Source organism: Ostrinia nubilalis, chromosome 12 (genome assembly GCF_963855985.1).
Source record: "Ostrinia nubilalis chromosome 12, ilOstNubi1.1, whole genome shotgun sequence".
NCBI lineage: Eukaryota > Metazoa > Arthropoda > Insecta > Lepidoptera > Crambidae > Ostrinia > Ostrinia nubilalis.
This window is the reverse complement of record NC_087099.1, coordinates 1,390,347-1,407,989: the sequence shown is the minus strand read 5'-3', so window position 1 is coordinate 1,407,989 and position 17,643 is coordinate 1,390,347. Positions and strand designations below refer to the sequence as shown.

General features: G+C 36.2%; 2 protein-coding genes across 7 annotated transcripts in view; one reads left to right on the top strand and one right to left on the bottom strand.

Moving 5' to 3' along the window:
* Positions 1-482: 482 nt before the first annotated feature.
* Positions 483-12,679, bottom strand: LOC135076775 (glutathione S-transferase 1-like). The gene is made up of 5 exons (XM_063971204.1): positions 12,570-12,679; positions 8,131-8,272; positions 1,944-2,144; positions 1,301-1,506; positions 483-804 (listed from the first exon to the last, which is right to left on the bottom strand). The coding sequence occupies exons 2-5, from the start codon at positions 8,266-8,268 to the stop codon at positions 702-704; spliced, it is 648 nt and encodes a 215-aa protein (XP_063827274.1). The 5' UTR covers positions 8,269-8,272; positions 12,570-12,679; the 3' UTR covers positions 483-701.
* Positions 12,680-15,473: 2,794 nt separating this feature from the next.
* The window catches only part of LOC135076770 (WD repeat-containing protein 44), a 36,087-nt gene continuing 33,917 nt past the window's right edge, over positions 15,474-17,643 (top strand). For all 6 annotated transcript variants that reach the window (XM_063971197.1, XM_063971194.1, XM_063971196.1 and 3 more), the window contains exons 1-2: positions 15,474-15,673; positions 16,323-16,506. In XM_063971197.1, coding sequence (XP_063827267.1) covers positions 15,606-15,673; positions 16,323-16,506 — 252 coding nt within the window. In that variant the 5' untranslated portion in view covers positions 15,474-15,605. The remainder of the gene's footprint in view (positions 15,674-16,322; positions 16,507-17,643) is intronic.

The following is a 17,643-nucleotide window of genomic DNA, read 5'->3' as shown; positions in this document are numbered from 1 at the left end:
GCATGCGAATGCTCCTTCTCCACGATCACTTATGTAGATTAGTTGTAGATATTTACGTAGATATTATATGAAAATGAAATAGTTTATTCAGTACATAGGCCTTTTCCAGGGCACTTTTACACGCCCCAAATATAGCTTGCCCTACCACCGCTTCGGGATACTCTTTTTTATGACTCCTTCAGGTATATTAACACCTAAACTGCCTAATACCTTGGTTAAGGACAATGAAGTAAGTGGGGCTCTATAGTACTTTGATACAGAACCCCGCAATTTAACTTGTTTTGTTTTAGTAACATTTAAGACGACAATAGACCAACGTTGTCGCCGATGTAGGTAATAGGTATACTAACGCTCGCTGCTAGTTCGATCCAAAAGGTCGAGCCTTTCATAATGCCTCATTATGGCAGATTCATTTAGGTTAATTCAGTTAGATTTATATTATTTTCAGGACTGTTTAAAAAGGTTTAATAACAACAACGAAATGTGTTTTCATATAATTTATTTGTGCCTTACACTTACATCATAACTTAAAAACAGTAGGTACAACTGTACAAATCGAGCAGTGATAGAATTTGGAATGAAAAACACGATGGTGGGTGCACACAAACTGACAACAACATATTTCATTTGATGATTTAAGATTTTGTGACCGCGTGTGTCCACCATAAAGATTATTCAAGAAAGTAGATCCTAGGTCCGTATTACTTCTTCAGCATGTTGTTGACCAGTTCCTTGAACGCGATCAGACCTTTGCCATTGGCCTCTTCGTATCCGGGTGCTGTGCTCTTCACTGTCTCGTACCATCTGTGGAAAATAATACATCGTCAGAACTTGTGTAATATTTCGGAATGAGGGTAAAGTTCTATCGACTAGGTTATATTTTTCCCCAAACGGAATCGCAATAAATCTAATACATAATGTCCTTGCGTGATGCTGGCTGATTTCCGATAAACCTAAACTTTTTGCCCTTCAAAAGACAATCGATCTTGTATTTATGGCTAAGCTCTAGGCATATAAACTCTTATTTTAGAGTTGTGACGGGAGAAATTTAAATTCTTTATAGTATAAAAGGTACCTTAAGGGAGTTAGATAGGTACATGTCTTAAATATAACTTGCCCAAAACAAAAAAATACAACAAGTGGATATTGTGTCAACGTTGTGGACGTCATATGCTTTTTCAGGACACTTGTGCCCGTTTTCACCATCAATCCCTAATTATTAAGTGACAAATAACAGCAATTTTGTTTTCAAAGGGGTAGGTAGCAACTAAACTACAACTCAGTGGGATTTGAATCTCACCTCTTAACATTAGGGTATTTGAGGAAGTTGATGTCGGATGCCTCGAAGCTGGACACTGAGGCGATGAGACTCAGGTCGGCGACTGTCAGGTTGTTGCCGGCAGCGTATTTGTGTCCCTCCAGAAATGTGTCGAACAGCTTGAGGGCATTCTCTACAGCTGTCAACTTCTCCTTGTCTGCTGGGGCGCCTCCGAACACTTGTGGGTACTGGAAGAAATATAGACAGTTTGTAATTCGCTCGTCAACACTGGCACATACCATACATATTGCTTAACCTGCCTCCTGTTCTTACTGCTGTTCCTGTGTAGCCAGGACTTAACTGTCAAAAATTGTACCAGAATCTGTTACTGGAATTACAAGCATATCCTTCAGGATCAGGACCGACTCATTCGAAAAATTTTGAGTGCATCTGTAAAGATTGTACTTGCATTGAAAGCGTTTAAGGGTTGGTTGATAAAATCAAGTAGGTATGATTCTTGGAGTGATAGTTGTAAAATACCATGGTAGAACTTTAGTGACGTCGATCTTTGGCGCTTCCATCACAATTATTTTAAGACATAAAACTATGGAGTTTCGCTCCAACAAGTTTATGGCAATTTCAGCGCTAATAACTCCTGGTTTTGATTGCTACTAAAAATACTTACGAAGTATTCCGAGAACTTCTGGTACAGTGTGCCGATATCGAAGTACAGGCGTTGGTCAACCACCGCGCGCGCCTTCGGGTCCTCAGGGTACAAAGAATTGCCCTTGGCATACTTGTTGACGAGGTAGGTGATGATGGCGCGTGACTCCCAGATTGATAGACCGTCGTCCACTAAGGTGGGCACTGTGTGTTGGGGGTTTAGCTGTGGGCAATGGAAAATAGGTTTTAGAAAGAGAAATCTTGGTTGAGGTCTTTCCCGAACTCAGTTAATCCCGGCATCTTCAAAACGAGAGTGAAATTGAGTGAATAGGTATTTACTGGACAGGCCAAAGACTAAAGTCAAAGCTTTTATCCTACTAATATTATAAAGGCTAAAGTTTGCATGTCTAGATGTTTGTTACTCTTTCACGCAAAAACTACTGAACGGATTTTGTTGAAACTTTACAGTATTATTGTTAATAACCCAGATTAACAATTTATGACGATATGTGTCAAATACATTTCAATAAATAAATAAGACGTATCTAAAAAGCTTTCGTAAATATTCATGCGGGGGAAGCCGTGAAACGCCATCTATCAACATGATATCTAACGGGGGTAAAACGAGGTCCACGCGTACGAAGTCGCGGGCGGCCGCTAGTTACTGAATAAAAGCTTTGACTTTGACTTACGCCCGTATTCATAAACGTTACTATGAGGTCTCACAGTGCACGTGGACGCACAGGGTGACACACCAACCAATCACAGAGCTCTATTCAACGCTGTGCGTTCGATTTGCTACTTCACGTAAGCAAGCATCGTTTGTGAATACGGGCGTAAGGCTCTTTCCAGGGCGCTTATACACGTCCTAAATACAGGGTGTTAATTAAATGGGTATATGAGCCGACACTAGCCCATGTTAACATGGGCATATAAATAGTATGGTGAAGTCAGAAAATTGATATCTTCATTTAAATTATTTTAATTTTCATACAAATCGGATTTTATAAAATTTATTTTGTTGAAAATTAAAAAGTTAAAAATTTCTGACTTCACCATACCATTTATATGCCCATGATAACATGGGCTAGTGTCGGCTCATATACCCATTTACCTAACACCCTGTATAGCTTGCCCTACCACCACTTGGACAACATTATGGACTGTATGTAATTACCACCTTAGGCTGCATCTCACTTAACATCAGTTGCGATTGCAGTCACATACCTGTCTTTTGTGCATTAAAAAAGCTAATTTCTTTGTGGTTGACGATTCCGGGTGAACCTCGCTTCCACCTTCGGCCTAATCGTGACGTAACGTAATAAAATCGTGATTTAAAAAGTATTGAATGTAGAATAAGAAGTGTTATTTATAGATATAACACTTTGCGTGATATACCACTGCTAGCAAGGCTAGGCGGTTAGAATACCTGTACCGTGTGAAAATAACTTGGAGGAAAACCTGGTAGAGTTTGTGGTTAGTTTATTAAAGAAACCTTGACCGTGAAAATCCCTTTACTATTGTGTTGGTTAAAATATACAATAGAGCCTTCAACGACACGATGACTAGCGTTTTACAAAACTAGATGTTTTATAATATGTTAGGCCTGTATTCAAAACACGTCCAAATACATAAATACTTTAATAATAATTAATACGAAACCTTCAAGGCTGTTAAAATAATTTGATTCTAACAAAGCGTGGCCATAACGGTTTGTTAATTGTAGATAGTTAAGTAAGTATAATAATGGCCCTGAAATCGATCGATACAGAAAGGGCACCCTTTGCTTTCACTGACCTACTAACATTCCTCACCATAACAGGCTTTTTAAAGCCGTAAAACATGATGTTTTGTCTATGGTTAAAGTAAAAATTTAAAGAATCGAATAGAATAGAAGACATCTATAGGTGCACAGGATGAACATGATGGGATTTATTTAGGGCATAATTTGCACGCTTTAAGAGTAAAAAGGCGAATTTAGTGTTATATGGCAATCTTTTCCAGTCAACCTTGTATGCTCTGCTGTATGTATGTAAATACGTCTGGTTAGGTACTTACATGATAAACGTAATATTTTAAGAACAGTTTCCGTATTCTTACGTGTTTTCATTCCATAATTTTACATAACTTTGTATAACTTTTTACTCGATCTCAAAACAAAATGGGAGCGAAGTTAATAATATACACACGCTATGTTTTTAGCGAAATCGAAAATGAGTTTTTTCCGTCTGTTGCCAACGAGTGGAACCGGCCACAATATTACGTAATTACAAGTTATGAACCGGTTCAAGGGAATTTTGGTACCTGCGGACAGACTCATGGTGACTTGACTCTGAACTTTAGAGTCCAAAAGATTATTAAGGCAGATTTTAAGAATTGATATCAATGGCAATCAAATTCAAAGCTAAATGCCGCAATTAACTAAATTAGATGTTAACTGATAGATGTGTACCTATTTCGAAAGAAAGCGCCCAGCTTCCAGTTAAAGAAAGCGCCCTTTAATATCGTGAGATGTTAAAAATTCTACAATAACTGGGTCAATTGAAGTTCAGAAGAACCTTGTTCTGAAGTTTGCAATATCTTTTCTAGTTTTTAGGCTGTCTTCCAGCTAGACCAAGCTGTCTAAGATCCTAGCTTTACAAGTTGCAATTAAACCTTCATCGATCTCATATCACAGACAACGCATAGCTAAAAAGTGGCCAATTTTTCAACTAGGATATTTTGTATTGAACAGCCTTGAACTTGAATTTGTAGTCTTCGTATGAATAATAGTTAATGTGGTATCGCCTTGTGAATACTAATTTTGGAAAGCCATAAAAGAGATTAGTCAACTGCCCAAAAGTGCCCATTTTATAATATTCCTTTTGAGGCTAGAGCGTTTGTTAAAGTTATAGGTATTAGTAGTTAGTTTTAGTTTATAGTTAGGTTTTATTGTTGAATTGATAACAATATTTACTTTTTAAGCCAATAGGTATAATAATATGTAGTTACTACCTAACATGTTTTAAAAATATATTAGAACCTCTACCTACGGTGGGGTACTTGACAACAAACATATTTTATAAACATGTAGGTAAATAAAGATAACTAAACCACAGGAAAAAGCCTTTGAAAACGTAAGTGTTGATGCTATTTGTAGTAGTTTATTTGCGGCACTTTATCATACAGTAAATATTGTTTATTTCCCTCTAAGTATCATTGTTTGTAACTAGGTACGCGAGTTCTATGAAAGCAAATTCACGCAGTAATTCCAATAAAATAGGTGTTTGTCATCATCATCATTTTCAGACAGGACGTCCACTGCTGAATATAGGCCTCAATGATTTTCACTATGGCCGGTTGGTGGCGGCCTGCATCAAGCAGTAATAAGACGATTGGTTAAGAATGACCTTGTAGTGCATGAGAGCATTGTGTCCAGTCCAGCGGTGGGCAACTGTGAACTGATGATTGAAGAGACGTTGGTAAAGTTATTGAGTCTTTAAATAAAAAGTACACATAAGAACTTAATTTACTCTATGTGTACTAGTAGAACGTAACGTAATGAATGTAACGAAAGACTCGTTACGCATCTAGATTGGAGTTTGTGGTCCTATTTATTATTCTGTGGTCCTACTCCATCTCATTATAGCGTGACAAAACCCACTAGTACTTTACAACTTTGCTCCCATAAAGGTTCGTTGCCCTGCGAATTCCAGCTGCAGTATTACCAGGCCTCCGTCACTCGCCTATGCCGGCCGAGATAATTACCTACAGCGCGCGACAACTTCAAGTTGCAAATCAGTCCGGGCCGCCACGCGCCTGTTTGCACACGCGTATCTATACACGCTCGGTCGATCATAGTCGCAATCATGGTTTATTATTTCAATAGCACTGTTATTCTTCTTTAATGAAAAATTGTAATATTTAGGAATAATAATTAACTGTAGTGATTTAAATAATAAAAAAAAACTACACTTTTTAAATAATAAATTATTTTGAAATACTTATGACAAAAAACTATAGCAAAAAAAATATTTTAGCTAATAAAAACATTAACTTTACTTCACCGTGTCTATTTTCCGACACTACACCTTTTAAAACTGTTTGTTTAATTTCGAATTATCGCAACACTGAAGTTTATTAATAGGTACTTTAGAGATGGTACGATTATACAAACTCCACTAGATTAAAGTTTTCTAATCGTAAATACAATAAATGCTTCTTAAAATTAAGTTTTTATTTATTTTACTTTGCTCATACAACCCTGACGCTTGAGCGGTGACGTAAATCAATTCTAAACACAAAAAAAATGCGCTCTTGTGAGCGTAGTAGTAAGGTGCGATTTCGAATGCACCATATGAGTTGGATATTTTGCATTATTATTATTACCGTTTAAATGTCGGCATCTGATCCTACACAAAGGAGTGCAATTTCTGTTGCTACTATTATGTATTCTGTGGTATTACCATCTGTGGTATTACATCACGCACTATTTGGCCTTGGTTTCCCATTCTACAATTTAATACCTAAAAGCAATTGACCAAAGTGCATATTCGTTTATACCCTTATGGGATTTGGATAGGAAACGCTGGCTATTAGCCAAGTTATTTAGACACAAAGGAAATCTCATTGAAATGTGTAAAGCTTCTTAGTTAAATAGGTATATGAGAGTTGTTGGTCATTCTTTTAAATCTAGTGAAAGATTTTAGAGCAGTAGTATTAATACTACAACCACAGCTACTACTTGTACAACTATGTGCATCGACACTCGTTTGCAGTGGCGGCGTAAGGCGTAGGCGACGTGGGCCACAGCCTACGGCCTCGCGGTACAAGGGGCCTCGCGACTCAAAAAAAAATTTGTTTAATATTAATCTAATTTGTATTTTTATGAATAAAAACTTGTCAGTGTTCATTGTTTTTTATTATTACTTTTTTTATAATTCAGTTCGCCACAGAACAAGGCCTCGCGAAATCTGTCTTGCCCACATCAAATTTAGGTCTTGCCCCGCCACTGCTCGTTTGAGTTGTCGAATGAAAAAATATTTTCAGTCAAGTGATTTCTTTAGAATTATAAAGTAGAATATAATCATAAGAATCATACATCTAATACAGTGTGAGTCACGTTAAAGTGTACATATGAAAATAGATGAAACTAGACCTATTTTTATCGACAAAAAAGAGGTAAATTTTTTTTTGAGATTTTTTAAAAAAAATATATATATTTTTTTTACTTCCAATTACTTATTGTAAAGAAAACGTAATAACTTTTAAACTAAGCGGTATATCCTCATAAAATAAAAACAGTAATAATGCTTAATAACAAGCGATACTAAAAAAATACAAAAAATACACAAAAAAGGCCAACAAATAATAATAAATGATAATTTTTGAAAAAAATCTCCTTCTAAATTCGTGTTTTTTTGGTTATTTGATAAATTTCTCCAAAAAAATGCCCCTATAACCGGTGGTTTTTATTACTTTGTATTATTCTCTATCGTATTACCTTCGTAAAACCAAAAATCGCATGTCTCTATCCCTATCACAACGTTTGCAATGAACGTTTCGATATTAGTTAAAACAATTAACTACAAATAGATTTACAAATTGTTGCGCTATTGTTTCATCAGCAATCGTACTTATCACCCATCATCTATGGTTGAGTGAATAGTTCACACAGAGCTGTGTATTCCCGTGATGAGTTAAGTATAGTAGACAGTTCATATTGGAGAATATTCAAAAAAATTGCTTTTTAAAGTATAATATGTATGTTAAATTCAGTATTGTATCAAATATCATTTTTTTTATCCACAACGAGAAAGCTCTTGGCCTGTATCTCACCTGATGGTAAGTGACGATCAGGCCGAAGGTGGAAGCGAGCTTCACCCGGAATCCTCAACCACGGAGGAACTGGCTATCTTACCTCTAACTGTCGGAACACAACAATGTTACTATCTATTTGTTACTTTTGAACCCTTTCTCGTCGGAGTTTGTATAACGTAGGTTCTCTAGCGTAGGGTCAAAGGAGTGTTGATGTTGTCCTAATGGATCAGTTGTTGTATTTGGAAAATGGTCTATCCATATACGCCGTCGAGTTATGTGGACCTTCTCACTAAAAACTGGAGCTACTCACTAAAAACTGCTGCGTTTTCACTATCGCTAAATGGAGGACGTCTTGGAAGTCCGTGGTCTTCTCTCCCTACTCTTTCGTAGGCTGTCGTATTCGGACCTACCTTCAGGTACTCTGGCTTGAGGTGCTCCCCATGGTGGAGGTCCACCAGTTTGAGGTTGAGATTCAGGTTCAGTGCTCTGGCGGTCAGCAGTACCGCGCGGCAAGGAGCCGAGCCGGGCACGTAGTACAGGTCTGGCATGGTGCTGGAAGAAGAGGACCAGTTAGAATTGATTGGAGAAGTTTAATATGCTGGGGACGATCGCAAGTCTTTCGTTTTACTCTGGAATGGTAGGACCCGTTAGAATTGATCGATGTTTGGAGAAGCTATATACTGGAGAAGATCCATTCTTTCTTTTTACTGACAAGTCCGGAGTACATGTCGAAAAAGTAAGGCAAAAGAAATCTTGAAATCATACTGAGCGATAGTGTAGCACTGTTAGACACCCCGCAGACGCCAGACTTTTAGTTGCCTTGGCTTCCAATTTGTATGAGAAATCAGCCGATGCGAAATCGGTGTAGTGTGCGCACTTTCATACATGTTTAAACTGAATAACAACCATACCAATAAATCCGCCAAAAAGTCTGCAGTCTGCGGCGTGGTGTCTTAGGAATCAAGGTATAGGTAAAATGTCAAATCAAGAATGCTAAATATTACGATGGTCTAGCTTATGCTGAGTACCTAAAAGGTATAAAGGTGACTCCTTATTGATTGCCAACAGTAGGTACGTGTTTCATGACAAACATTTACTTAGCTGATAAGAATCGCAAAGACAAACACAGACACCAATGGAAGTCGGTTAAAAACATAATATTTTGCAGTAACTCGTTAGGTAAAATGACTCATTCATGGAACCATTACTCAAAAAACTCATAAGGCCTGCCTGCATGTTTATTCTGAATGGTCTCGCTAGTTGGTCTAATTTAATTGTTATACAGCTATTCTCCATTGTGCTACGGGGCTACAGGCTATTCAAGTCTGCCCTACCTACAGCTTAATTTTGCGAGTTTTCCTCTCCTGAAAATGTGTCACTTTTTTTTTATTGTACTTGTAAAGAATTTGCTGCGTACTTGTTGCTAGTGAATGCCACCAATCGAATTTTCATGACAATCGAATTGCACGGAAGCAATCGATATCCAATCGGTTCCAGTTCACCATTCAACCGATTCGTAGCAAAGGTCACGTAAAAGGCTTTACTTTTATCAACAAAGAAAAATTCGGGGCAAGTTCGTTTGACAAACATTGAGGTGTTATTACTGGTCAAGGTCTCTCCTTATTGATGTATAATAACAAGGTGCCTAAATGAATGACGTGGGAGTGTGGGAGCAAGGCAATTTTAGTAATGGTACCTCGTACATATACGACTGGTGTTACAAAAGGTATAATAAACACTTCATTTGGAATTGGTCACACATATGAACGAGCAACACTAAAGTTAATAGCTAGAAAACACATTTTATTGGACATTATTTTTCACACGGTAATTACCTAATGCTTTTTTATTTATGACACATACAGGCAGCAAAAGTTCAAAATGTGTAACTTTTCGTTAAAAGAGCTTACAGTGTCTTGATTATCAATTGAAACTTTTAACTTGTAAGTTTTACTGCTCAGTTAAAACATTAGCTGCATTGCATGACACACGCGTGGACTCCGTTTTACCCCCTTAGGGGTTGAATTTTACAAAATCCCTTCTTAGGGAGCACCTACGTCCTAAAAGGGGAGGCATGGGGGTTCCATGCAAAATTTGAGACTCCAAGCACTTACTTTAGTTTCTGAGGTTTCGTGATGAGTGAGTCAGTCAATGAGTGACTTCGCTATTATATGTAGATAAACGTAGATTCACACGGAAATATAATTATTGATTCGTGTCGTGTTGTTCTACCTAGGAACAAATACAAAATAACTCCTCATTCTACAAGTGAATTATCTTAGTTGATGATATTCGTAGATCATTATATCACAGAATGTTTATGTCAGGCCCAATCATACATTACAATCAATTAACGAGTGTCTGTTCAAATACCTATTATGTTAACAAGTAGGTACCTACTACTTGAACAATGTGGTATTCATCAATTGAGTTCTGACGTTAATGGTGGAAGTAAAAACCATAAGCTATGTGTAGAAATAGCCAATACACAAGTACCACATAGCTCTACCAATAAACATTGTAGAGATTGTACAGTATGTCCCGAGGTGGGTCACCACGACCAAGGCCGATGTCAATTACCGGTTAGTCATGCAAAAAGCTATGAGAAAAACCGGATAATGACAGGCGAATTCTTTTGTTACTATTAAGCTAACTCTATGCCTACTCCACGTCATCTGAGGGTTAGTTTTAGAACTCTAGTGGTGGCAAACAGATTATAATCTGACCAGTATGTGAAGGGCTTTGCTTTTAAATATGCGCATGCAATCTCAGAATTTGTCATTTATTTTGTTTTTGCGTAAATTGTGATAACTGCCCCCCTAGACAAAACGCACTTTTTGATCGAATCGAAAATCGAATCCGTCAAAACTCCATACAAAAAAGGGGCTTTTCGACCACTTTTCGACTGGTTTGCGATTATAATTTGCACTTTGTCTAGACCTCAGATCATAGAAATGATCTGAGGTCTAGACCCACTGATACTCATGAATGCGCTACACACTTGCGGGGAAAAAGGTTTCATTTATATTTCCAGTGAAAACACACGCAATATACTAATTGATAATGAAATATTAGGTAATCCATTAATCCGTCATATTCCATTAGTGACATTCAGGGAATTATTAAAACGGATTAACCACCACTCCCACGTTTGATTGAATTATTAAAATAACAATTAAGTAGTTATGGTAAGTTGTAAACAAAAAAAAATATTGGAACTGAGTAGGAAATGTAAATTCCAATTTTTTTGTTACCTTTATGAATTTGGAAAAAAACGATTTCCTGGTTCAAGTCTCGATGATTTGGTTACTTAGGCCATACTTAGATGTTCGGTAACTAATCCGGAATCAAACCTGGGACTGTTGCCTCTATCTATCTCTATCCAATCGAGCATTTATTACCTACGTAGGTATAACATGACGTGTATTTATGTACCTACTGTCATACACAAAACAAACGAAAAAGATTACACAAAATTACATTATTGACCTTGGTAAAGCGCGATAAAAACATTTGAAAACACAAGTCTAGCTAATGGTTAAAGAAACGCTGTGGTTATTCGAAGCTAATAATAAGCCAAAACTTCAGTTAAAGTTAATGACAATAATACGGAAGACAACATTAGTGAATTAGCAGGAAAATGTAATCTGATGTCCTGTTGACTTTAGCATTCCTATTTCATTTCATCACAATAATGTGGATATTGAAAGTAATCATCAGTTTTGCTTTTGTTAGCCATGACCATAATATCGTATTAAACATGCCAGCAGTTTCACAAGGGAACGTTTATATTTCCGAATATTCTTCTGTATGTTTCCGCAGACAAATGGGCGTCTAGCCATCTGCCAACAAACAAAAACGCCGGCCGGCCTTTCTGGAAAAACCCATGATCCACTCAACGATTGCATCAATTAAATTACACAATCTTGTGTTCTACACACGCACCTATACCACTTGAAACACAGTAATTAGCAGAATATGTAGTTAACTAAACGAATAATACTTATGTATTCTGTGATAATCTAGGTACTCTTATCTGTTTATTTTTGAAGTTTTCCAGAAAGTGTGAAGCAGTCTTTAGAATAAGAATCCAAAAATAGTTTTGTATTGGGTGTAAGTACTCGTATTTTCGTAGCACATAACGAATTGGGATACATTAAAATATTGTCGATTTAGATTAGGTCCATGAAAGTAACTCAAAATTCGTGCCCGTTTAATTTTTACAATACAAAAACTGTGACTGTAAATGCTAATCCTTTTAACTTATCATGTTTTTTTTTTTCGGAAATTGGTATGTTATTTACCCAATGACGTGTGTTGTGCTCAAAAAACATAGTTTTAGTAATTACTTATGCATTGTGTTGTCTTTGTACCTACGATAAAATTAATTATACTACCAACTCAAAATGGTTTTGCGTGGGGAAAATAATTAAGAGTCAGGGATGTCAATATTTTTGGAAAGTTAACTAGAGCACTTGGAACTCGACAAACACCTTTCACTCGTATTGTTTGGGAGCGAGCCCTGCTAAGTACCCACATTACTACAATACAGAAAAGATGTGATTATTTTTAGACTACTAATACAAAATATTGTTCGTTTGAATAATTTTAAACGAATTGATGAAATGAGCCGCTGTGGTGATTAAAAAAAATATCAAAAGCAATTTTTATAAAAATCAAAGTGAAAGCTCGCCGCTTGTTAAACAATTTTAAAATATCCCGACAATAATTCCAGTTTTTAATTGGGCTTGATGACCAAACCAAACATCCATAAAATATCAAATCACGTGTTTAAATTTAACACTGCCCGTTAAACCGTTATATTTTAAAAATAAAAATCTAAACTCACCTTAGAAAAGGTTTGTTTTTAAAAAGTTATGAAACAGAAGCGCACCGGTCACTGTACACAGAGTAACTGCCGCGCGGTAGTGGAGGGAACGCTTTTATACCCGCAGTGGCGGCGTTATAAACACAGATATGATATTCAGTGTTCTCCAGGTTTTTCCTACTCTTCATGATTCAGGGACTATTCGGGAACGGTCAACTTCCCGTTATTTCTATAGAAATATTATTTCCCCCTAAACTTGGGCGTGGCTATAGGAAATAACGGGATGTTAATATTTATTTGCTATGTGCGTTCCCCCATATCATATGGTAGTTACTGTAGCATGGTGCTTGTTAATCATGACTTGACATTAACAATCATCATGACTAAATTATTTACCCAGTACAAAAATAATCATATTGAATACTTCATTACTTTTACGTGGTTTTAACGGTCCTCCTACTCGAAAATTCTCAAACGATAATGTAACAATGATGAAAGTTAGTTAGGATGTTAAAAAAACGTTTTAATTGATCGTAAAATTACTTAGATCAATACTGTGATAATAACGGTATTAACAGAGAGCAGTTCAAATAAGTAGCTGCATGTAGGAGTAGATTAAAACGCAAGTATGTATTATTATGTTAACTGTTAAAAATAAGCAGTTAAAATAGCTGTAGGGGGAGTAGGTACGATATTGTGATAAACATTTAAAATACTGTCTTTCAAGGTTTCTGACTGGATATCACATATTCATTAGTTGTTTTTGTGCATCATATAGGTAGGTACTTAGGATGACTTTGCAAGTATCTTAGCCCCTCATTTACATTTAATTTACATGAAATGTGTGTTATTCATAAATACGATAGTTTCATGACAAGATAGTTTGGTGAACAATTCTGAAACTTAGAAAATTACCTGAACTCACTAAATCCCAAATTGTGGTGTGCTCACTCGTGCGTGATACAAGCATATTTAGCTTAGTAAGAGGGGCTAACGGGACTTTAAAAAAATATGTCACATAATTATTGAAGTTTCTGGAGCAACCACGGTCACCTAACCTGGCCTCCAGACTCCGTCCTTCCCGTGGTCAATGCCTGCCAGTGTCGGGTGTCGGAGGACGACCGGTCGGCCGTCAGCCGCCCGTGACGGACAAGGAACACCAGCAACAGGCCAGTTCCCTGTAGTGTTCAGGGATGTGTGACCTCCACTTTGTAAACAAAACAGCTTGTTGGTTTAAGTACGAGTATTGTCGAATAAGCAATATAATTTTGAATCCGAGCAACTGCACTCAGGAAGATTTGATGAATGCTGCTGACAACGCCACTCTTGTGGCTGAGTTTTGGGCTGACACTGTGTAGGTTTGCTGTCGACACAAAAAGAAGAATTTAAATGTGAGGCTGATGAAATAACCAACCGGTCTAGAATGCCCGCCATGGTATAGTTACTTTTTTTATTATTATTTATTTAACAACTAAAAGACTGAAAATTTATTGTCCGTGGTGCATAATCTTTTCTTAAAGGTTTTAAACCTTTGTTTGTCACCTGTCATCCGCTTTGCAATGGAGGGAAGTCGAACCTTAATTTCGAACTCCTCCTATGTTCTTCTGATTAATTTCGTTGCGGGTCCAATGACAGTTTAACTTTCCCCCGGGACAAACTTGACCTTCATTGGTTGGGTTTTTGTGGCGGTCAAGCTGTAGATACTGGCTACACAGGAGTTGCAGTGGTGGGAACGAGAGGTGGGAATAGTCCCGTTTACTCTGAGCTTGTTTGAAGGACTGTGGATATCAAGCTACCTACTGAAGGTGCTTTATCCAACTGTAAGTACCTAAGTAGCTAGTAGGTAGTAGCCTATTGTGAAATTTACCTATCGTACCTATTTTGGATCTATACTTAATAAACCTTGTAGTATCGACCAACCTACCGACCTAAATGTAGGCATTCTTATTTTACTTATGTAGGCACTTACTTAACATTATTGTTTAACGATTTGAGGATTGAAGAGCATTACGATATAAACATTGAAGTAGATAATACCTATCTAAAAATGCGTTTACACATTATCTCGCATGGGCATATTTAGGTACCTACCTAAGTATTTAAAAGTTGATGGATTTCCCTATTACTACACACTACAGTAATAGAATGGGCCCTAATCGAATTGATGACGTGTGAATGACGATGACCACAAATGAGGATGAGTGATATGGAATTTCAGATCATTTCTATGATCTGAGTATGGAATCAACGCTGTACTTTTGCGGTTTTTTGGAAGGCTTGACTGTTGAACCCATGACCCGCAACTCTGGCTTAGATGATCAAGAAATTGCTTCGTCATGGTCCAAAAGTTGGGATTGGGAAAGAAAATGACTACTTAGACTGTTTCTGTCAAGTGTTCACTAGAAGAAACCCATTGGTGACAGTGGTGCGACGATTTGCAATTTTAAATTGAATAAATGATTCCTACCTACTTACAAAGCTTCTGGCTTCGTTTGGTTTTGTTGCAATTGAAATCCCGCGAGCAAACATGTTTCAATGAATCATTGCTACATACATTCGAAAAGGAGAATAGAATCAATCATAATAAATGACTGATGCCAAGATGTACGAGTAGAATTATTAAAGGTATAATTTATATCATTTTGACTACGTAGATGCAGTGAAGCGATCACAAATTTATTCGTGCTCAGTAGGCCTCTTAGACTAACACATTTGCGATATGGTGGCTGCCTAAATAATTATGTAATTTTTTTTATTTAAAATTAAAAGCATTTATTAAGAATGTTTTCTATATTAATACCGGCATTTGTATTCATTCAATTAGATAATATAACGTTACTTCGTTATTCAGATTTGTTGTATAATCTCCACTTTCATTGCCTAGCATGAAATTTAAAAGTTTAATCTGTCACAGCTGATGAAATGTCAACTGAATGGTCGTTCAAGTTGGAATCAACTTTCTTCTTTTGCTAAAATAAACATCTGTGATGCTTAATAATGTGATTTTTTTGCAAACGATTTAATTTAGTTTTATTGCTATACGTTTATTGACACACAATGGGCGACAGTAGCGATTCAGAGGAGTTTTACGATGCCGAAGAGTTCACTCCCATTAAGGGTTCAAAGTAAGTAATTAAATGTTTACTTTTACGCCTTATTTCCTTCCTTATCTTCACTAAATTTCTCCTAGGTTATACTCCACTTGTTGGAGGTAGGAATTTAAGTGTAACTCAATTGTTATTGTGAGCTTAGTGGTTTAAAATCGATGAAACAAAAGTTCTTGTAAACATGGTTTTGGAATGTTCGATGCGTGATTTACGTTCGTCCTTGGCGGTCGCGACAGGTAGCCGTAGACAATAACATTCGTCAGCAGCCATGCCAGACAATTAGCGTTCTTTATGGGCTGATTGATTTGCCTACTGAGGCCTTGATGTCATGGTTGCAATGGGAGTACTGGTGTACCTAAACCTGAACATAATATGCATTGCATGTTGTGCCTCTGAATGTTAGTAGTAACAACACACATTAAGAATCAACTTCATTTTATTCTGGAAAAATCACAAACATTAATTGCCTGACCTAATACATTTATTGTAAACAAATGAAAGTCATTTGTGACTCATTTTTTTGATAAACATGACTACAATGTATACTACAATTTTGGCATAATCAATATCCAAATGAAAATAAAAGTTTTGAAACTGACAACGGCGCATACCGACTAAAATATTCTTAATTTTTTATGGTTTTAATTGAATTAATTCTTGTTTACAGAAGAGCATCACTATGCAAGAGTGTGAGTGTGACAGAGTCAGACCTAGCTAATAAAGACAAAACAGATGCCAAAGTGGACAAGGGCTTGGGCACCAAGACTTCTGACTCAGGGCCACAGACTAGTGGCAGTTTGTTGACCACCGAAGTCACACCGCCTGAAGATGACAGAACTACAGTTAAGAGTGTGAGTATTTAAAAAAAAGTAATTATGTTTAATTGTGGCTTATGTTGAAAGGCAATCCAATTCTAGGGATTAATATCTCTTACTACTCGTGGAAACTACTAGATATTATGTTATTTACAGGCTGTTTGTTGATAATGAATAAATAAATGAAATATTTAAGTTAGTTGATTTGTGCAGTAATTAAAAAACAAGTTTGATTCATATAAATTTTAATTTCTAAAAATAATTTTCTTTTCAACTCATTAATCGATAAGTGAAGTATTTATAATTGCAGGAAATGAAAGAAAAAAAAATGTATTTTTGTTCCAATTGTATTCACTTCAGAGTATAATAAATAGATTTAAAAAAAATGTTTTTATAACTCAGCATTGCAACATGATATAATAAAATAAAATGAATAAAAAACACAAGTGAAAGTGAATTTCGTATCATATTTATTTGCTGAACATGCACCACTTGAAGAATGTATAAAATAAATATTATTTTTGATTAGAACTCAATTGAAACTAATTATAAGACAAATTACAGATATTAGTTTGTTAAATTGTAAACAAGATATCCATTAAGTTTAGTAGTTTTATACAATTACAATCTTCAAAAAAGGCTTGTGAGAAGAATATAAGCTGAATTTGCTGTAGCATTATTATTCAACAGCATGGTAAACATATAAAAAATCATGGAGCCAACACATACTTTGCATGTTGTAATTTGTGATAGTCGGGATAGTGATTTGAATACTTTTGGAACTTTCTAACTAATATAATAATTTTGTTATAATAACATGAACACCAGACTGGCATATGGGATATGCTTTATCCTTCTAATGCCTAATGAAATACATAAATAATAATAACTAGGGCACAATAGAAGGGCTTGTATTAGCAGAGGTGTGGCCACTTATTGCCCTATATGCTCCAGTGAGCACACTATTTTCTGCTTCACTGGAAAAATAGAAATGAAGTCAATAAAAAAGTTGATTCAACTGGTTAGATTATTCATGTGCATATTATTATGTTATGTGGCAGTCTGTGTACATAATGCAGGTACATTCAGTAGTCTTACTGTAGTATAAAAATGTTAAAAGACATCCTGCAATATAAGTCTGAGCTATGATTTATTTGTCCATCAAGACCTGAG

Bases quoted from the DNA above. Each gene is read 5' to 3' on its own strand.
- LOC135076775 (XM_063971204.1), bottom strand. From the start codon at position 8,268: ATGCCAGACCTGTACTACGTGCCCGGCTCGGCTCCTTGCCGCGCGGTA. The intron at 1,507-1,943 runs GTAAGTATTTTT...TATTTCTTCCAG, and splicing joins AGAAGTTCTCGGAATACTTC to TACCCACAAGTGTTCGGAGG. The intron at 805-1,300 runs GTGAGATTCAAA...TATTTTCCACAG, and splicing joins AAATACCCTAATGTTAAGAG to ATGGTACGAGACAGTGAAGA.